The 22019-nt window shown below is 44.0% G+C and overlaps 1 protein-coding gene across 3 annotated transcripts in view; it reads right to left on the minus strand.

Moving 5' to 3' along the window:
* The window catches only part of Cabin1 (calcineurin binding protein 1), a 147828-nt gene that overhangs the window by 77239 nt on the left and 48570 nt on the right, over positions 1-22019 (minus strand). For all 3 annotated transcript variants that reach the window (XM_069994444.1, XM_069994441.1, XM_069994443.1), the window contains exons 19-24: positions 18138-18253; positions 16899-17060; positions 14860-15066; positions 14507-14652; positions 10517-10778; positions 1933-2193 (exon numbers count right to left, since the gene is read on the minus strand). In XM_069994444.1, coding sequence (XP_069850545.1) covers positions 1933-2193; positions 10517-10778; positions 14507-14652; positions 14860-15066; positions 16899-17060; positions 18138-18253 — 1154 coding nt within the window. The remainder of the gene's footprint in view (positions 1-1932; positions 2194-10516; positions 10779-14506; positions 14653-14859; positions 15067-16898; positions 17061-18137; positions 18254-22019) is intronic.

Consider the following 22019-nt stretch of genomic DNA (forward strand, 5'->3'; position numbering starts at 1 on the left):
AAGTAGTCAAACTTGGGGTAGGATAAAATATCCAACTGGCAAAGTTCATCCAGGTGACAAGTAAAGTATTTTGAATGAAGGTTTCACATCAGAGGAATCAGGCATTTCATTTACAAGAACTGCCATTTTAAAAAACAAGGCACATACACAAGCCAGCTGAATTAAAGCTACATGGCTATATTGTCTGTGCAGAGCAGAATGCTCCACACTGAACTCTGTGTAACTACAACCAGCACAGTATGCTGTTGATGGGCAATCCATTCATGTGAGGATATCATTCTGACCACTAATAAGCTCTACCAGGCAACTGCAAAAGCCAAAAACTCAAGGGAAAAAAAAATCATGGAGCTGACATCTTCCTGAGGGCCAGGTCACCTCTTTCCATATGTTGGGTCACTAGTGCCAAAGGTGCTGCACATCTGCCACAAGCTCAGTGGGATTTGACCCAGCTCCTCTCCTCTCCTGCTGGCAACTTAAAGCTGGGTCATACCTCTCTCCTAGGCCTCAGCCTTCTCATTCCCAAAATAGAATTCCTCTAAAGCACATAACCCCAAGTGGATGGCATGAAAGAACTGTGACAGGGAAGGATTTGACACCTGGGCTGTAAATGACAGTAGCTAGGCTGCTACTGAAAAAAAAATTTGATAGGAAGATATAGTTACATATTCCTTGATGAACCCTACCCTGGCCCACCAAACAGCTACTATAAGCCACTTGACAAAAAACAAAACATTTGATAGGAATTATTTTTAAAGGAAAAATTTTAATTGACATTTTTTTGTTTGCTCACAATTAGCCAAGTATTAAAAAGAGGGGCCCAAGCTGGGTGCCAGTGGCTCGTGCTATAATCCTAGCTATTTAGGAGGCTGTAACCTGGAAGAATACAGTTTGAAGCAGGCTCAGGCAGAAAAGTCTATGAGACTCTACCTCCAATTAAGGAGAAAAATTCTGGACTGGAGGCATGGCTCAAGTTGTAAAGCACAGTTGTAAAAGACAAGCCTAGTGAGAGTGAGTCCTTGAGTTCAAGTCCCAGTAGCAGCACAAAAAAAAAAGAAAAGAAAAAATGCTCTGAAAATCATAAAGTTAAAAAACAACAACAAAGGAGGAGGAAACAATGCTTGATAGGAAATGTACTTATTCCCTTGCTCATGTAACTGTGACCCCTCTGTTTAGTATTTTTACAATTAAAAAAAAAAAAAAAACAGGGGCTAGGAAGGTGGCTCAGTGGTAGAATGCTTGCCTTGCATGCATGAGGCCCTAGGTTCGATTCCTCAGCACCACATAAGCAGAAAATGCCAGAAGTGGCGCTATGGCTCAAGTGATAGGTCACTAGCCCTCAGCTGAAGAGCTGAGGGACAGCACCCAGGCCTAGAGTTCAGGCCCCACAACCAACAACAACAAAAACAAAAACAAACAAACAAAACCCTGCTCTTCTCTTGAGAAACAAACAAACAAAAAAAACCCCACCAAATTTGGGGTCAAGCAGGCTGCTTACTCTGTTCAACCTTACCAAGCCAGGTAGTCTAGGCATAGGTTAAGGTTAATTTAGTAGGCCTGTGTGTTTTATCTGCACTCAGGAACAAGGGTACTTGCCCTCCTCTTGTCAGACTACAGGTGCAAAGCCTCAAGCACAAGGAGATAATGCACTGTACTGCCTTGTCAAGGCCAGGTTCTGAGAAACTATGTGCTAATGAAGGTTGGTTTTCCTCTGATACATAAGAACAAAATGCCCATTCACCCAGTTAGAGTATTAAGCATCCTTAGAAAGAGAAAAGGCTATTTTAATTTAATTGCACATGAAGCTGCTGAATACAGAGATGTTTCCAGTGGGTTTGTAGCAAAATCACTGAAACTACGAGTCCCATCTCCAAGGAGAATGAGAAACCAGCCCACTCTTTCCCTGCCTCCCTCCCTGGGCCAGCAGGGAGTCACCTCCAAGGCCTCCATGGCCAGCTCAGGTGGGTTGTGGTAGTGGATCTTCTTGGGGTAGCGGGCAGCTTCTTCATGCAGGTAGTGGCCAGCCTGTCTGTAGTGCAGCAGGTAGATGGCTGGTGGTTGCTGCTGCTTCTCAGCCACCTTGCCCAGCATGTAGTGGATAAGCCACTCTTCTTCATCACCATCACCCTCACAGCGGGCTGCTGACGTGAAACAGTGCCTGGCTGTCTCCAGCATGCTGTCACGGCGGCCCTCCATCTGTAACAAGACAGGCTTTAGGTGCAAGGCCTGAACCTGTGCAGGGATCACACTTCTATGAAACCAGCTGACATTCCTCTCAGCAACCTTGAGACCAGAACTGTTTGCCACATTTTACAGCTGGTAACAATAAAGGGTAGAAAGGCTTGGGGAGTCTCAAAAGGATACCCTAAGTAACACAAAGAGCTGGACTTAAAGTTGGGTCACCTCTCATCAACCCAAAGATCTTTTTTTTCTACTTTCTCCCTATAGTACCTAGCAGCCTATGAGTTTATAAAGTAACTACTGATCCCTCTCTGAAGTTCTCAACTATGACCTATGTGTGGCTACAGTAAAGACTTGTACCCATAAAAGGGGAAAATAAAGGACAAGGCTGGAGGTCCTGTCAACTCTGTCATGTCACTCTGACAATGTCTATGGTCAGAGTAGATATTTGCAGGCAGTGAGCACCCTGCTCCCTCGTCTTCCACTAGGGCAAGAAAGCAGAGTTGGGGAAGATATTCACCCAGGACTCAGCTCCACAGCACCACAAAGGTTGTGCACCTGACTGTCTCCCTTTCTTCTCCCTATCCTATAAGAAAGTAATTCAGTATTTTTAAAGGACAGGTTCCTCAGCCTAACATCTAATGCCCACTGACTTGGGAATCTGCTTTTACAGAAGTATCTCCAGCTATTCCCTTAAACCCAAAGACAGAAATAGGACAGAGGGATAGCTTGCAAGACACTTTCTAGCTTGGACAGCTGCTTCTCTGCAGCCCCTGGCAGCTATCTATCAGGCATGCATCCCTCCATTCCAGAGCTATCATGCTGGGACAGGATGAAGATTGCCCTGTAGAAGCAAAGAGGCAGCTACTCTGGGCATTCCAGGTCTCTGGCCCCTCCTTACCATGCACCTGGCTTGATGGCAAGGAAGCTGTGGCCTCTTCTCATTTAACCTCAGGGGCCAGAGTGAGGTCAGAGGCCATAGGCACTGTTCTCCAGGAAGGGGGGCCGTGACAGCCAGGCACATATACTCATGCTTCTAGCCCACTCAGGCAAGCCTGTTCTACTCACTTCTACTCAATGGAGGCTTATTTTATGAGTATCTAATTGCAATGGCCTTGGAGCTGACATAAAAGACACTTCTTGGGAAACAAAATAGACACTAAATGAAATATAGCAGAAAGAATTACAGGGCAAGGCAAACAGTAAAGTCAGGTAATATCATCATACCCTTTCTAAAACAGATTCTATAGCAAATCTGTTGCAGAAAAAGGCAAAAGCTGAAATATAATTATATTCAAACAGCTTAATAGCTGTGTGAATTTGATCAAGTCACTGCCCACCTAAGCTCTGCTACCAGCCAAGAAAAGGTGACTTTTGGCTGGTTCCTGGCACCACACAGACCCTCCACAAGAAGCTGAACCCAGTCACATTCTTATAGAGGGGTACACTGCTGATGTACCCATCCTTGATTAAGTATAGCAGGTAAAACATCTCAGGTAGGAAGAAGAAGGGACAGTCACTGAGGGGATGTGTGTCTCAGAAGCTCTGCCGGACATCTTCATTGCTGCCCTGCCATCTCGAGTGGAAGGGAAATCTTCAGCTCTGGCACCTCATTCACCTTCTGTCAGGGGTTCCATGACCAGGGCTCAGAAAATGGCTGAGACAGATGTCCCTACTAAAATCTTCCAGTACTACCTAGAAGAAGGAATAACCAGCCTCATTCGCAGCCTAAACCACAGCAGGAATGTCAGGATATTCCCTCCAAGTCATTAAGCTAGATAGCTCTGGATCCTAGGCCTGTTCCTTTGCCTGAGAATCAACATCATAGAGAAACTTTTTATTTTTGTACAACTCCTTTGATGACCTCACAGACAGAAACTAAAAAACAAAGCAGCTCAAATAATGGCCAACATGTGTGCTGCAATGCATGCTAATCAAACACAGAAGTCCAACCATAGCTCTAGCAATTAGGGAACTGTATTCTGTAACACCCTTTAGTGCTGGAAGGTGTCTCCTCAGAAATGGAAAGATCCCATAGACCACAGGGAAGCCCTGAAAGGCTTGGACAACTTGGACAACTTCCAAACTTCTTGACTTATATCCCTAGAGGATTTTCATCTTTCTTGCCTTCCCTGACTTTCCAAGGAGATAGCCTGGGAACTTAGTCTCAGATTCTGAGCTATATGTCATTATCTTCTATCAGATCAACACTGGAGTTAGCACCACAGGCCATGAGCCTAAGTAGAAGAACAAGGCCGGGAGAAAAGGTGGGTGGGAAGTGGAGCTTGGGCTCCTGTCCATCACTCATCCCTGCCTTCCCTGCGCCTGCCCCCAGGTAGTTGTACAAATAAAGCTCTATAACTCTACCCTAAGAGCCATAAGGTGCCTTCTCACAACACTTATTACCTAGAAATCTCCTACTCTATTAAATCACATTTGGCATCACTGCTGAGAGAATAGGGGAAGGATTCCAAACACCAGACCCATCTCATCCCAATGAGCCCCAGTAGTTACAAGGAAGACCTCCCATGAAGTCAGACCCTAACACAGGGTGCTAGCTTCAATCCTAGGCTTGAAGGCTCAAAGGCCACTGCAACACAAATAGAATCCAGCAAGGGGCTTCTGCACGGGACAACTACGACAAAATTGGCTTACAACCTTTAAAAGGAATGTACTAGATACACAAGAATTAACCTAGATAGAGCTCAACCTGATACTCATGGAAAAATGAAAGTGAATGCTTTATTTAGTATGATAGTACTTAGAGACTAAAAGAGAAAATGAGCAGACAAATCATGATTTTTTTCTAAAGTACATTAATATGTATAAAAAGTTGTGGGAGTTTTGTTAAGTCTGAAAAGATACAAGCTGATGAGACAGGAGTAAGAAGACTAGATGGGAGCCAGGCACTGGTGGTTCACACCTATAATCCTAGCTACTCAGGAGACTAAGATCTGAGGACTGCAGTCTAAAGCCAGTCTGCACAGAAAAGACCATTGGACTCATACCTCCAATGAACTATGCAGAATAAGCCAGAAGTGGCTTTGTGGCTTAAGTGGTAGAGTGCTAGCCCTGAGCAAAAGAAGCTCTCAGGAACAGTGCCCAGGACCTGAGTTTAAGCCTCAGAACTGGCACAGAAGGAAGGGGAAGGGGAAAGGGAAAGGGAAGGGGAAGGGAAGGGAATGTGGGAAGGGAGTAGAGGAAAGGGGGGAGGGGGAGGAAGGAAGGAAGGAAGGAAGAGGGGAAGAAGAAGGAAGGAAGGAAGGGAGGGAGGGAGGGAGGGAGGGAGGGGAAAAAAAAAACTAGATAGGGATTTTGGCTTTACCCTTGATGCATCATTCTTTTTGTTGTTTTGTTTTTGGTGCCACTCCTGGGGCTTGAACTCAGGGCCTGAACTGCTATTCCTAAAGGTTTTTGTCCCTTGCTCAAGACTAGCACTCTACCACTTGAGCCACAGCTCTACTTCTGTATTTTTTTTGGCAGGGGGTGGTTAATTGGAGATAAGAGTCTCATAGACTTCCCTGCCCAGACTGGTTTCGAACTGTGATCCTCAAATCTCAGCCTCCTGAGCAGCTAGGATTACAGGCTCCTGCCACTGATCTACTCCCTTCTCTTTCACAGCTTCCTTGCTGCCTCCTTGGTACTTCCTTTTGTCTCTTCCACTTATATCCTCTGCCACTGGTGCCTGGCCTGTCTGTATAATGCTACATCTATATTACCCAGAAAATAAAACAAAATAACCACCAGCTTACTAAAGACCAGCTTCTGATTGTGAGTTCCTGATGGGGCCTCTTAACATGCCTGCCACCCAAGAGACTCTGATGCCCAGCAAGATACGGGAGCCATCATCCTCACTGATCTATAGGGTTCATGCAATTGGACAATAAGGGCGAGAAAACTTGGAAGCCAAAACTGTTGCGAGCCTGAAATCTGGATCAGATATACTATTAAATCTAGTCTAATAGTATAATGAGCATCTACTTCAAAGTAAAATCTTAAGTCTTGCATATTATGTGCGACATTATGAAACTGATAATAGTAAGCTGTTCAGATCTTGGGCCAAAGCTTAACACAAGAGGCTGAGGAATGAACACAGCTGATCACTGCCTGAGGAAAAGAAGGAAAATTGGCTAAGGAAGAAACAACAAGTTTCTGAAAAGACAAAGAATTCAGCAAATCTTAGAGGGAAGGAAATTTATGCTGTAAAGGAAAGATGTGTATCACATTATACATGTTAGGAGATTGGAATCTGCTTTTTTCTCATAACTCCATGCTAGTCCCCTCTCAGCCCAATTCTTTTTAAGATCCTATATGAAAAACTTGCCTCTCTCCTCTTGGCCCAATTATTTTATGTATCTAAAGATGGAATATGAAGACCCATAAAGACTCCAGGCAAAATCCCAAGTATGTATGAACTTGTTTGAAGTGCAGGCAGGGCAATCAACCTAAGCCCAGCTGTAAACATCCCATTGTGGACCCAACTTAAAGGTTTGTGCCCCATGCTGTTCCTCAATAAACAGTCCTAGCCTGTTGATGATTGAGTCCAGCTTATTCCTTTTCCATTCTCCTCCATTTGACTTTTAAAAAATTAAGCTCTCCCAGAATCAAACTTGAACAGTTTTTCTTCATTTGAAGAATTAGCACATACTTGTAACTGTCACCATAGTTCTGGTAATGTAAGACTCAGGGGTTATTCACTTAAATTTCTTCATGATGAAGACCCAATCTCACATATTAGTCACTATTTGTTACAATAATTTAGTCTTTAAAATTCATTTTATATCCTGTCCTGGAGTTGACCATACTCAAATAGCGAATTGTGTAGATAGGTAGAGATGTCACCCGGACTATGAAAGTGGCTATCTCTACAGGTAAAATTCATTGTTATATTTTTCATGTTTTAAACATCATTTGAACTTTTATATTAAGCATATGTCACTTTTTTTGAGGGGGGGTCAGTAATGGGGCTTTAACTCAGAGCATAGGTAATGTCCCTGAGTTCTTTTTCTCAAGGCTAGCACTCTACCACTTAGAGCCACAATGCACTTCGGGTTTTGGTGGCTAATTGGAGATAAGAGTCTCACGGGCTGGCTTTTTTTTCTTTTTCTTTTTTTCCTTGTCAGTCATGGATTGGCTTTGAACCATGATCCTCAGATCTCAGCCTCCTGATTAGTTAGGATTACAGGCATGAGCCACAAGCACGTCCAGCTACAATATCACTTTCATAATCAGGAGAGATAATAAAGTGTTTTTGCTTTTTTTTTTTTGGTTGGTCGTGGGGCTTGAACTCTGGGCTTGGGCGCTAGCCCTCAGCTCTTCAGCTCAAGGCAAGCGCTCTACCACTTGAGCCATAGTGCCACTTCTGGTTTTCTAGTGGTTTATTGGAGATAAGAGTCTCACGGACTTTCCTGCCCAGGCTGGCTTTGAACCATGATCCTCAGATCTCAACGCTAGGATTACAGGCATGAGCCACCGGCACCTAACTGTGTTCTCACTTTTTAAAGCAGGACGGGGCTTTCATGAGCCCAAGAAGAGTTTAAAGGCTCTGGGAACCAATGTCCTGATCTCAGACAAGACATGGATCTCAAAGGGTAATGGGGCTGTAGGTACAATGTCCAAAGCCCCTCAAGAACGGAGGGCTTTCAGGCGATCACAGCAGCGTAACTATGAGCTGCGAGCCTCACTCAGTCTTCCAATAGTCCTAAGATAGTACTAAGAATGCTATCCTCATTTGTGATTTTAAGATGATCACTATAAAACCTGAGGCACAGTATTGTTACCTAACTGAGCAGGCTCTTCCAGCATCTTGCTTTCCTGAGACACCTTTCTGGGTTGTGATGTCTTACTGCTTATACCACCCTAAATTTGTCAGTAAAAGACTGAGTTGTATGTAGGTCAGTGGTAGAGTGTATACTACCATGTGTAAGGCCTAGGGCTAGATTCCCACCTCCACAAAAAAATAAAAATTAAAAAATCAGCTAGGGGCTAGTAACTCACATCTGTAATCATACCTACTCAGGGGGCTGAGATCTGAGGATTCCAGTTCAAAGCTAACTTTGGGCAGGACAGTCATTGAGACTCTTATCTCTAATTAACCACCAAAAATCCGGAAGTACAAAGACATATGGCTAAATAATGCTGCAATGAATATAGTTGTGCTGGTAGCTTTCATGTGATCTTGCTTGTGATCATTTGGGTAAATGCCCAGGAGTGGGATTGCTAGACTATAAAGGAGTTCTATGTTTAGTCTGCTTTATGTTTATATTCTATATCTATGCTTATGTTCTATGTTTATACTGCTTTCCAGAGTGGTTGAACCAGTTTACATTCCCACCAACAGTATAGTTGTATTCCCTTTTGGCCACATCCCCGTTAGCATCTACTATTATTTGTTTTCTTGATAACGGCCATTCTAACTGGGGTAAGGTAGAATCTCCATGTGGTTTTTTATTTGTATTTCTTTTGCAGCCAGAGTTGTTGAACAAAAATTTCTTCTTTTGGCTATTCTTATTTCCTCTCCAGAGAAGTCTCTTTTTAATCTGTAGCCCACTTATTAATAGAGTGGTTGTTTCTTTGAGGATTTGATGGGGGGGGTGTTTTTTGAGCTCTAGGTATATTTTTTATATAAGGCCTTCTGTCTGTTGTATAGCTAGCAAAGATTTTCTCCCAATCTGTGGGCTTTCTCTTTCTCTTCCTAGCTATGTCCTTTGCCATGCAGAAACTCTGCAGTTTAATGTGATCCCATTTATCCAGCCTTTCTTTGACCCAAATTCTCCTCAGTAGATGAAAGGATCAAGAAAATGTGGTATATACACACAATGGAATTCTATGCTTCCATCAGAAAGAATGGCATTACCCCATTCATAAGGAAATAAAAAGACTTGGAAAAAATCATATTAAATGAAGTAAGCTAGACCCAAAGAAATATAGGCTCCATGGTTCCCCTCATTTGTAACAATTAGTACATGTGTAGGACAATCATAGCAGAGGATCAAAATAGCCCATAACTATGTTCCTATGACCATACAAAATGATGCTAATCGAAATGAACTACAAGATATGGAAACAAGAGGTTTATTTTTTGTTGTTTATGTTGTTGTTGTTGTTGTTTTTGTCACCTGTGAGCCTGAACTCTGGGCCTAGGCACTGTCAGCTCTTCAGCTCAAGGCTAGCGCTCTACTACTTGAGCCACAGTACTATTTCTGGCTTTTTCTGCTTATGTGGTGCTGAGGAATTGAATCCAGGGCCTCATGTATGCAAGCACTTTACCATTGAGCCACCTTCCCAGCCCGATGTTGTTTTTTAATGTACTATATGAAGTTCTTTCTTTCTTTTTCCCTTCCCTGTCCCTGTGCTTGATTCTAGTACTCTGTGTCTTATATATATGTTTATCTGATTTGGGGAAGGGAAAGGGAATAACAAAATGGTGAAACAAAGGACAAAGGGTGAACCAATGCAACAGCAATACTCACAAAATGCTAAGATGGAAATTAGCTCTACAACCTGGGCGAGGCAGGGGGAATTGGGAGAAAGAGGAGGGAGGGGGGTAACAATATTCAGCAAGAAATGTACTCATTACTTATGTAACTGTGACCCTTCTGTACATCACCTTTACAACAACAAAAAAAATAATTAAAAAAAAAGACATATAGCTAAGAAGATCCACTTCAAGAATAGAGCTGTGGCAAGTGGTAGAATGCCATCCTTGAGCAGAAAAGCTAAGGGACAGTGCCTAGGGCCTGAGTTCAAGAACCAGTACACACACACACACACACACACACACACACACACACACACGTGCATGTCCATATACAAAACAAAACAAAAAACAAGATATATCAGTACAGTTTCTTCACTTCCATCTCAAAGAGCCAAAGGTATTCCTAGTGAGCAGATCCAGGATCCCACATTAGCCACCCTCCTCCCCCCTCCCTCATTTCCCCTCCCCCACACCTTCACCTCCCGCCCCAGCAACAGACACTGAAAATCTCAACACAAAATCAAGAATTATACAAGGACCCAAAGAGTAGTTTGTTTGTTTGTTTTGTCCCCCCTCAAAGAGTAGTTTCTTTAAAGGGATACCTGTGTCAAGTGCACAATAGCTCTCTCTTACCACTTGACTGGTTAACCAGTCAGGTTACAATAGCCAGTCCTTAAATCTGTCTTAAGTGGACTGAGTGTCCAATGCCCAATACAGTTATTGACTGTGGCACAGCTTAGGCCTCCTGGGGAAGCTCCCAGTATAGATGTCAGAACAAGGACTAAAAACAGAATTTTGCTGGCCTGTCCTTGGCTCGACAGAAAGTAGCCAAGACCTCTGTAGTATCTCTTTTCTCACCTGCTGCACAAGCTCAGGGGGCAGCTCAGCTCTCCACTGCTTCAGCTGGCGTGAAGCGAATGAGTGCAAAGCGTAGGACATGGTGCCATACTCAATCCACAGGGACAGGTTTGAACTGTCAATCTCCAGGGCCCGCCGGAAACAGTTCAGGACAGGTGTGGCATGTTTCCAGATGGGTCCGTCACTCTTCAATTCATTGGAGTTCAGCTTGTCCTGAATGCGGCTGGCTCGGGCCAGAGCCATGCCTGCCCAAGAATCGAATCTGGTGTGATGACAAAAGGGCCAGATAAAAATACCTTTGCCCCCATGGCATAGCAGACACAGCAGCCTGCTGGGCAAAGAGACACTATGGAAATTCTACTCCCACACTAGGGCTCACAGCCTAACTTAGCCACTCAGTATAGCCAGGGCTGTGAACTAGACTGGCCATGACATATAGCTAAGAAGATCTACCTTAAGAGAAGAGATGTGGGTAGTAAGAGACAAAATGAGTTTCTTTGTGAGTCCCTTAGCATCCCACAAGCATTCACTGGCTTTCTAACAAATGGCTCTTAGACTTCTCTCCCTAGACTGAGGTGTCACTCACAAAGCAGTCCCTAATTCTGCATCATAATCAATAAGGGTCCAGCTAAGGTGATAGGGAGAGTGTCAGCAGGTGTCATCTCTCCTTTCAGTGAGAGTAGAGCTTTCCATCAACACATTCATCAAGCAAGAACAGAGACAACAGAGGGCTCTGCACCCCATCCACTTAGCTTCTCTCTGTCTCTCTCTGGGACCTTGAGTAGACCCTGACCTTTCTAGTTCAGCTCCCAGCAATAAAACAAAAGTGAGAGGACTACAAGATGGTTAAGCCTCTATCATTCTGAGATCACCTAAAGAAACTGACCTTGAGAACAAACAACCTCTGTGAAAAAAATAACAGTCACAGAAACATCAAGACCAAGATAATTTCTGTTGCAGAGTCTGGAATTTTCTTAGTGAAGTAAGGAGGCTGAGCCTAAACAATTCCTTGCAGCCATCCTGGTGCCTAGGCAGGAGATGGGGGGCTGTACACCCAGCTCCAAGGCCTAGAGGTAAGACAAGCCATCCTCTGAAGTGCAGATGCCTGGCTCAATGGGGTAAGCTAGAAGGGCTCTGCTTCAGAGAAATGCAGATGTCATAGCTTAGGAAAGCCCTGCATAAAGAGAATGCTCTGATTCTACATTGATTAACTCCCTAAATGGCTTGAATCACCATCCTCAAGCATACCCTATATGGAAGACTGAGGCCTATCTTTCCTAGGGGAAAAAATTATGCTGGTCCATTTAAAGTCTGGCATCTTGTCTTCATGGTGAGCGAAAGTGATGCCTAACCCCCTGGGTCCCTGGAGAAAGGGGTGGGCATTTGACAGATAGGTTACTGAACCTGTCAGTCCAATGCCTGGGACTGGGAGTATCCTATGATCCAGCCCCCTGGCCTGACTCTATTTAGGCATGAAATAGTATAGGTGCATGCACGTGCCTGGACCATTCCTGCTCAGCAAAGCAGGAATAGTCAATATGGTCTTGGATTGTTCCCTGTAGGAACTTCTAACACTGCAATCAGGACTTACTGTCCACCCAGCTGTCTGCTTCCCAACTGGCTAGCTGGGAAGACAGACAAAGCCCTAAAGCTCCCCTGGCATCAGCCTGTGAGGGCAAGAATAAAGGAGGCCAATGGCTGGGGCTCAGGACCAAGCCAAACAAGTCCCTCCTTGGTCCTGGGGCCAGTCCTCATAGGAAATTCCTTCTCTGTAGCACAACTGTTCAGTGGGCTAGATCTGACAGGCTGATACTGAAAGATTATTAGACTTTGTCAGAGAAACCACACAGAACATCCAGGTACAGAGAACAAAGAAAGGTTTATTGCCGGGAAAGGAGGCCGGCAAGACTCCATCTCATAAGGGAGAAGTAGAAGCAGCACCAGCTACTGTCTGAGGTGACTTATATAACATAGGAGGTTTAGGAGAGGCTAGAAGGGGCTAGGAGGTGGAGACCCCAGTGTGGGTGTGTAGGCCAGGGGCTTCATCATGATGGACTAGGATTTATGGCTGCTATTCAAATAGTAGAGAAGGGGTCCTGCAGCTCCCCAAACTAGAAAGTCACTCTAAGGTGCTCTTGTTGCCTTATATGGTGGTAGCTGTTCCAGAGAAGTGCCATCTCAAGGTAAAGGGGGTTGGCTTATTAACTGCCTTTTCTACTTGGGCTTGGTGTTGTCTAGGAAGGGAGCATGCTAAGCTGTGGAGAAGGGAAAGGAGTGGACTAAGCTATGGGAAGGGAGCTCATTTTGCTAACAGATACCCTCCAAACAACTGGTTGGAAGAAGGCAAAGTTGAAGCCAGGCACTGGTGGCTCATGCCTGTAATTGTAGATACTCAAGAGGCTAAGATCTAAGGATCATAGTTCACAGCCAGCCCAGGAAGGAAAGTCCATGAGACTCTTATCTCCAAATTAATCACCAGGAAACTGGAAGTGGCATTGTGGCTCAAAGTGGCAGAGCTCTAGCCTTCAGCTTAAAAAGCTCAGGAACGGCACCCAGATCCTGAGTTCAAGCTCCATGACCAACCGAAAAAAAAAAAAAAAAAAAGAAGGCAAAGTTGAGGGCTGGGAAGGTGGCTCAGTGGTAGTGTACTTGCCTTGCATGCATGAGGCCCTGGGTTCCATTCCTCAGCACCACATAAGCAAAAAGAAAAAAGCCGGAAGTGGCGCTGTGGCTCAGGTGGTAGAGCGCTAGCCTTGAGCTGAAGAGCTGAGGGACAGTGCCCAGGCCCAGAGTTCAGGCCCCATGACTGGACCCAAAAAAAAAAAAAAAAAAAGAAGGCAAAGTTGAGTTTTTGTGACTCTATTTCATTAACTAACGAGCTGTCAGGTGAAAAGAGCCACACCAGGTACCTGCCACTTCATAGATGTTGAGTTTCATCACCCTCACTTTTCAGATGAGAAAGCAACAGCGCAGAGATGACCCCTCCAAGTGTGTGTCACACAATGAATGCTCAGCCAGACTGAGTGCAAGACTGTACCATTACAATGGAGCAGTGATCCCAGAGGACAGGCAGGCCTCTAAGTACATGGCTCTCTGCCTAAAGAAAATGATAGGCTAAGCAAAAAGGGTTTATGAGGGCTGTTTCCCACAAGCTTTTGGATTCCTACAAACTGGCTTCTGCACTCAGATCTAATTCCTTCTCCCTATGGTCAGGTAGATCCTAAAAAGGTGAATTCTCTGGTTCTTCCTGAGTAAGAATGCTGTTTCCAAGTCATCCATGTTTCAAGGTAGCCATCATGTGTTAGTTCCTGAGTATTTCCAGAAAGGCTACCCTTAATGCTATACTCAAGAGTCAGGTCAGCCACAGAAGATGGCTTCATTCTGACCTTTGTCCAAGGCAGCCACGAGAAGATATTTCCTCTTTACCAAGTGTACTAGATTTCATGAATTTAATAGGACTCTTCAGGATGCTCAATCCAAACATATTTTAAGAGAAAGCTGAATAAGTTTCCATGGGGAAAAAAGCATGAGCCTCATGCACATGAGGCTTTCCTACACATACCACTGTGACTACCCTGGGGGCCAACAATATACTGTATCACAACAAGAGAAGAGAACTTCTGGCCTGAGTTTGTCTATTACTTCTCCTACCCCAAGAAAGTAACCATAATTTAAAGGCATGCAATAGAAGCACCAAGAGTACATCAGCCATCCTAGGGCTGAAACCAGGAAAAGAGCCAGCACAAAACCACAAGATGGGGCGGGGCAGCACCTACTTAACCTGTACGTAAGGACCCAGAAGAGCATCTTGTACCTCCCCTACTCCAATGCCCCTCCCAGGGTCTTTGAGGGAGAAAAAAGTTTTCTCCTTCACTCTTCTAATAACTCATTCTTTTTCCCTGGTCTCCTTGCTATAGGCAGGGAAACTCCAAACTAGAGACACCCCAGCACTCCAAGCAACCAGTCCAGTTCCACCACCACATTACCCACCTGTTGGGGCAAATACAGATGTCATGCATGTAGAACTTAATGGCCTTAGACTGTTCCTTGTTTTTGAAATGATAATCAGCCAAGAGGTAGTAAAGCTCATTCACCACGGGAGGAGAGGGGTCTGCCCCTTCTGGGAGGCAGGGAACCTGGGATATAAGAGAATAAAAATGAGAAGAAACAAAGCCAAGGACTGAGGTATGACCTACAAACTCAGAACAGACCTCCCAGCTTTGCTTGGCCCCAGCATCTAGTACAGAGCAAAAAAGAAGCCAGGGTATATGTACAGAAGTCCCACAGATAAGGGATGTGAACATCCTCATTACCCCCACATCTTCATGTCTACTGAGGCCCACCTCAGTTGAGGTCCCCTCAATGTAGGCGGACACTTTGTCCAGACTCAGTGTTGGCTTCTCTGTGCGAGGCACAATGGTAGCGATTCTCTTTAGGAGGTTGGCCAAGTCAGCAGATACGGTGCTGGTCTTGTAGCTGTCAAATTCAGGAAGAGTCTTGGGCTTAAAGTACTCAAACATAAACAGGGCATCTTCCCATATAAGATCCACCTTGAAAAAAAGACAGAAGGCAGACTCATAATTTGCTTAAGGTACAGAAAAGAAGAAAAAGTTCCTTTATAGGCGCATACTATGCCAAATGTAAATGAAGTTACAATATATTGGAGAGCCTAAAACAGCGCCACTAACATTTACACTTCTTAAAATCTTCATGCCCGGGGTTAGGAAGGTTGGCTCAGTGGTAGAGTGCTTGCCTCATATGAATGAGTCTCTGGGTTCAATTCCTCAGCACCACATAAACAGAAAAAGCTGGAAGTGGCGCTGTGGCTCAAGTGGTAGAGAGCTCACCTTGAGCTGAAGAGCTGAGGGCAGCGCCCAGGCCCAGAGTTCAAGCCCCATGACCAACCAAAAAAAAAAAAAAAACCTTCATGCCCAATGTAATCAATCAATCCAAGTGTCTTTAAAACACACACACACACACACACACACACACACACACACACACACACACCACACACACACACACACACACACATACACACACACACACACACACACACACACACACTTTGGAAACTGTGCTCATGCCTCTGAAAGACCACGTGGTTTAGCAGACAAGGAGGCTCAATCCTGAATGGAGATGTCGAGCTGGCCAGTAACCTCTTCATACTTCAGCTATCCACCTAAAAATTAACTGAGTATTGGCTCTAGGCCAAGATAATTCTAGACAGGTGCCAGAATGGAGGGTAAGAATGGAGTCCCTGTCCTAAGGGGCTTACATTTTAGGGGTTAGATTTTTTAAGATGGGAGAACAGCTAACTGTATTGAGGAGCTATGAGATAATATAAATAGTGTCCTGAGAAACCAAACTTAAAAAAGAGGTAGTAGCCAGGTGCCAATGGCTCATATCTGTAATCCTAGCTACTTGGGAGGCTGACAATAGGAGGATTTCAGTTCCAGGCCAGCCTGGGCAGAAAACTGTGAGACCTCTTCTCAACTCAAAGCGGGGCATAGTGACATACAACTGTCATCTCAAGCTATGTGGGAAGTTGAGATCAGGAGGGATGTTGTGCCAGGACAGCCCAGAAAGTCTAAGAAACTCCATCTCTATAAAAGGGAGGTTGAATATGGTAGTTCATACCTGTGGTCCCAGCTACAATGAGAAGCCCAAAGTAGGCAGACTATGGTTCAGGCACATGTGCAGGTAGGAAGAGAGACCCTATCCTAAAAATAACTGATTAAAAAATAGGGCTGGCCGGGCACCTGTGGCTCATGCCTATAATCTTAGCTACTCAGGAGACTGAGATCTGAGGATCGCAGTCCAAAGCCAGCCTGGGCAGAAAAGTCTGTGAGACTCTCATCTCCAATTAACCAACAGAAAACCAGAAGTAGTACTGTGGCTCAAGTGGTAGAGAGCTTGCCTTGAGCTGAAGAGCTGAAGAACAGTGTCCAGGCCCAGAGTTCAAGCCCCATGACTGACCAAAAAAAAAAAAAAATAGAGCTGGAAGTGCAGAGCTCTGTGGTAGATTGCCAGACTAGTTATTGAGCAAGGTCCTCAGTTCAAACCCCAATACTACCCCCTCCCATAAAAAAATTCTCAAAGGAATCATGCATATCAAACAAATTGACTATAAATAAATCTATGGATAATTGTTGGGCTGAAATTTTAAATCATTAGAATATTATGAAGATACACCTTTGCAAGGACAACTCCTGCCTTTTAGTCAGATGTCATCAGACCATCTACTTGCTTTATCCTGGTACAACCTATACTGGGACTGTGGAGCTGTGACTAATCTGATGTCCTTCAAAGAGATCCTGCTTTTCTGGAACTCCAGTCCTCCTTATAGTTATCTCCTCTCAGGCCTGTGTGTCACCCTCACCTGCTGGGCTGAGTGTTCCTCTAGGTACCTGGCCTTGCTCTTCTTGCTGGGGAAGCTGTACAAGCAGTAGAAGCACTGCTCCAAGGCTGTCTCCAGCTCCTCCTTGTAGGGGTGAGTATCTTCAGAGGCAGATGCAGCAAGCTCCTTTTGGAGAACTCGAACCTACAGGAGGCAGAAAGAGATGCCTAAGGAGAGGGCCAGCTGTCACAGCCTCATTCTGTCAGAGCAGGACCCCTGGAGACCATCTCTGTATCAACTCTTTTAACCTGAGGAGGTGACGTTTAGGGCCCCTGCATGCCTGGATTCCAAAGACTTGTTTCCAGGAAAAATTTCTTATCTCAATAGTTTTACTCTGGGCAGCTCTGGCAGTAGTTCCTGCTGGACTTGCAGCTACCTTCTTCCCAGCACATGTATCCAGTCACCCTCAAGCCACTAGAAGATATTTTAGGCTCAGGTAACTTCTTCACTCATTTATTTAGCTATTCATTTGCTAAGTAAATACTGATCACTTTTTTTCCCTTTTATTTTCTTAGTTTATTTTGCTTTATTTTGAGACAGTTATCTTACTGTGCAGTCAAGGCTGACCTGGAATTCATGATTCTCCTTCTTAAGCCTCCCATATACTGAGATGCTAAGAATGCACTACCATGCCCAGATGCAAATTTCTATAGTGTCAATCCTGAAAGAGCTGCAAAGGCCCATGTGTTAAAGGCTTGATTTCCAGCCTCTAGAGATATTGGGAGGTAATGTAACCTTTAGGAGGTAGGGGTCTAGAAAAGAAAGTTAAGCCAGTTACTGGAGGTAAGCTCTTGAAGAGGATATTGAGACCCCTGTTCCTTTCTGTCTTTCTCTTTGCTTTCCCAACATCATGAGGTAAAGAGGCTCCCTGTGCTATATGCTCTATGGTGTTGCCACAGGCCCAAGGATGATGTGTTCAAGTGACCCTGGACTGAAATCTCTACAATTATGAGCTAAAATAAACCTTTCCTCCTTTAAGTTGAACTCAAGTATTTTGCCACAAAACCAGAAAATTAACAGGAACCAAGTTGAGATTTCTGTTAAGTTTCAGTAGCCACATATATGCAGTAAAGTCAAAACAGCACAATTGGGGCCCCCTGGCGGAGGGGTGACAAAGCAAGACAAAGGAGCCAATATGGCTCTTTAGGATCCTCCTTGGTATCCCCTCCTCACCAGCCCCAGCCCTGAACTGGCAGCTCATGGCCCAAGGGGATTACTTACATAGAACCTCAGCAGGGCCCCATCTGAATTGCAGCACCAGGACCTCCTACCCAAGTACTCATGGGCTGTGTTGAGCAGCATGAGAGAAGATGGGAGCATGGGAGTTTCTGATATCCCTGGAGAAAATTCAGACCAACAATGAGTTAACAAGAACACATGCACCTGAAGGACTGCATGGTCTCGTCTTTAGGGAGTTTTTATCTTTACCACTGTGGTCACTGATTTTCTTCCTTTCCTCTAATCTATTTTGAATAAGAAAGAAGTTAATTGGTTTTATTGAAATAATACATGCATATCAAAAAAGCAATGTGAGCAGGGCACCAGTGGCTCGCACCTGTTATCCTAGCTACTTGCAAGGCTGAAACTAGAAATTGTGGCTTGAGGCAAGCATGGGCAAAAAGTTCAACAAACAGCTGGGTGAGATAGGACATGCCTGTCATCCCAAACTATGTGAGACATTGAGATCAGATAAATTGTGATTTCAAGCCAGTTGGGGCAGAAAAGTCCATGAGATTGGCAGAAGCAGCTCACTGTGGTGATATATACCTGTCATCCCCACGCCTTTCCCATCCTGATTCATGTTTGGTTTATTGACTTCATCCTTTATAAATTTTTTTTTTTGTTGGATGTGCCAGTTCTGGGGCCTATATGCTATCGCTGAGCTTCTTCACTCAAGACTAGTGCTCTACCACTTGCCACAGCTCCACTTGCAGTTTTTTGATGGTTAATGGACATAAGAGTCTCATGGACTTTGCTGCCAGGGTTGGATTCAAACCTTAATTGTCAAATCTTTTTTTTTTCTTTTTGTCAGTCACTGGGCTTGAACTCTGGGCCAGGCAGCCAGGCACTGTTCCTGAGCTCTTCAGCTCAAGGCTAGTACTCTACCACAGTGAGCCACAGTGCCAGATAAGAGTCTCACAGATTTTCCTGCCTGGGCTGGCTTTGAACTGTGATGCTCAGATCTTTGCCCCCGAACAGCTAGGATTATAGCCATGAGCCACCAGAGCCCGGCTGATCCTCAAATCTTAGCCTCCTGAGTAAGTAGGATTCAGACATGAGCCATCAGCTCCTGGCTCCTCTAGACTTTCTGCTCGTAGCTCCTGCAGACTTTCTTTTTTTTTTTTTTTTTTTTTTTAATTTCGGTTGTGGGGTCTGAACTCTGGGCCTGGACGCTGTCCCTCAGCTCTTCAGCTCAAGGCTAGTGCTCTACCACTTGAGCCACAGCGCCACTTTCAGCTTTTTTCTTTTTGCTTATGTGGTGCTGAGGAATCGAACCCAGGGCCTCATGCATGCAAGGCAAGTACTCTACCACTGAGCCACCTTCCCAGCCCCACTCCTGCAGACTTTCTAAGTGTTCAAATATATCATGAATGAATTTTCTGAGGTACTCTCCTACATATGACCAGATTGCCTGTTCCTTAGAGCTACAATTTAAATTCTAACTCTGTTTTTGCAGAAGAGAGCCATTTAGGTTTTGTTCTCCATTCTGAGAATCGCCTTGAGGAGAGGACTTATCTCCAACTGTCAGTTCCTTCAGCATCTGCTACAACTTTAGGACTCACATACTTCCTGTGGGACCATATCCAAGACTAAGCAGGATGACAGTACAAAGAACTAGCTAACCTCAGTCCTACATGGAAAGACTGCTCTGTGCCAGGCAAAGCATGGCTTTTTCAGGCCTGCATCACAGTTCAAGTTCTTTCTGCCCAATCCTTCTTCCTGTCCTTCTTTCTAAAAGTATGATGCCTATATAAATCCTGCTTCAATATGTGCTTCTAAAAGCTCAGTATGACAGTGCCCTTACCAGGGCCCTTACCACACAGCTAAAAATAGGTTTTAGTTCTGAGTTTCTTCCTTCAACAGTCTGGTCACAGGGCAATGGCAGAACCCAGAAGCATTGGCTAAGGGTCAGGATGACATGGAGAGGCTTCTCCATCTACCTGCTCTCCACAAATGAAAAGATAGTAACGTTCTGCCAAGAATTTGGTCTACTTAATTTACATCTTCCTTCAATTCACCTCATAATAGATAGCAGGAAATAGAGCCACATTTTCTGTCAGTCACCAGAATCTTTTCTTTCTTTGACATACTTTTCAAACTCAAAGACATTTGTGTGTTTCTCTTTCCTTGCTTACTTTCTGGTCATTTGTTAAAAACCATTCCCATAAGCTGCATACTACTGGCTCATGCCTAACTACTCAGGAGTCTGAGATCTGAGAACTTGGAGCTAGCTCAAGCAGACAAATCCTTGAGACTCTTATCTCCAAATTTTCTTTTTAAAACCAGAACTGGTAACTATACAATGGAATTACACAGCCATTGGGAAGAATATTATGTCATTTGTAGGGAAATGGATGGACCTAGAACAAATCATGTTAAATATAATAAGCCAAGCTCAGAGAGATAAATGGTACATGTTTTCTCTCATATGCAGAAGCTAGATCTAATAATAAATTATACAGGTCTCTAGGCATTCACACACAGTGAGATCAAAGGATACTCTTCGGAGAGCAACAGAAAGGCACAATGCCTATGTGCATCTGATCATACAAAATATTTATCAAAATGAACTCCAAGAAGTGGAAACAAGAGGTTTTTTTGTTTTTTCCTTTTTTGCTGTTTTTGGTTTTTGTTGTTGTTGTTGTTGTTCTGTTTGCTCACTTATATGTTTTGGGAATGTAAGGAGAGACACAGAAATGGAGGGACAAAGGGTAAAAAAAAATGCAGCAATGATACTCAGTGGACACTATGTTTAAAATTAACTATATAACTTGTGAGTGGAGGAAGGGAGGGAAAAACTGGGAAAGAGTTAGGGAAGGGGTGACATTATCCAAAAAGAAATGTACTCTTTACCTGACTTAGAGAACTGTAATACCATTATATAATACCTTTATAATAACAATGAAAAAAATTTAATAAAAAAATTAAAAACCAGAACTAGAAGCTCAAGTGATATAGTACCAGCGATGAGTGAAAATGCAGAAACTTGTGACTTTAAATGAGCATCATTATTCCACAATACTGTGAATTTCCGGAAATTAAGTAATCACTTAATCACAATCAAAAAAAAAAAAAAAAAGAACCTCGGGGAAGGGAGGGAGGGAGGGGATGGTAGGGGGGAAACAATGGAGGGGGTAACAATGTTCAAGAGGAAGTGTACTCATTACCTCACTCATGTAACTGTAACCCTCTGTATAGTATCTTTACAATAAAAAAATTTAAAAAAAAAAAAGAAAAGAAAATGCAGAGCAAGTACATAAAGCCCTGAGTTTAAGCCCTGTGTGTACACACACACACACACACACACACACACGTACACGCACACACGCAAGCATGCACGAGTGCACGGGCACACCCCTCAGGAAATCCTTATCTGACCACACTTGTCCCAGACTAGTCAGGCCCATCCTGCTATGCATACCCAAGGTCAACTAGTGTTTTTCTTTCACTGAATTTACCCAAAAATATTATTTTTTAATTTTTTTAAAAAAAATTTTGTATTCTCAGGGCCTGGAAACTGCTTCTGCGTTTTTTGTGGGTTTTTTTTTTTTTTGGTCAAGTCTAGTACTCTACTACTTGAACTACAATACCACTTCTAGCTTTTCTGAGTACTGTAGTTTGCTGGAGATAAGAGTCACATGGACTTTCCTACCTGGACTGGTTTTGAAGCATGATCCTCAGATCTCAGCCTCCTGAGGAGCTAGGAATACAGGGATGAGCCATCAGCACCTGGCTTTATGTTTATGTTTTTATTGGTTTCCTGACATCTATAGACGGGGAATACCAAGTGGTCTCACATCTTGTCCTACTGAGCCTCATAGTTCCTGGGTTAAGATCCTAGAGTCCTGGGGCAGAGGCCAGAGGCAAAGACACATAGATCAA

Source organism: Dipodomys merriami, unplaced genomic scaffold (genome assembly GCF_024711535.1).
Source record: "Dipodomys merriami isolate MVZ:Mamm:240054 unplaced genomic scaffold, mDipMer1.0.p SCAF_45, whole genome shotgun sequence".
Lineage (NCBI taxonomy): Eukaryota > Metazoa > Chordata > Mammalia > Rodentia > Heteromyidae > Dipodomys > Dipodomys merriami.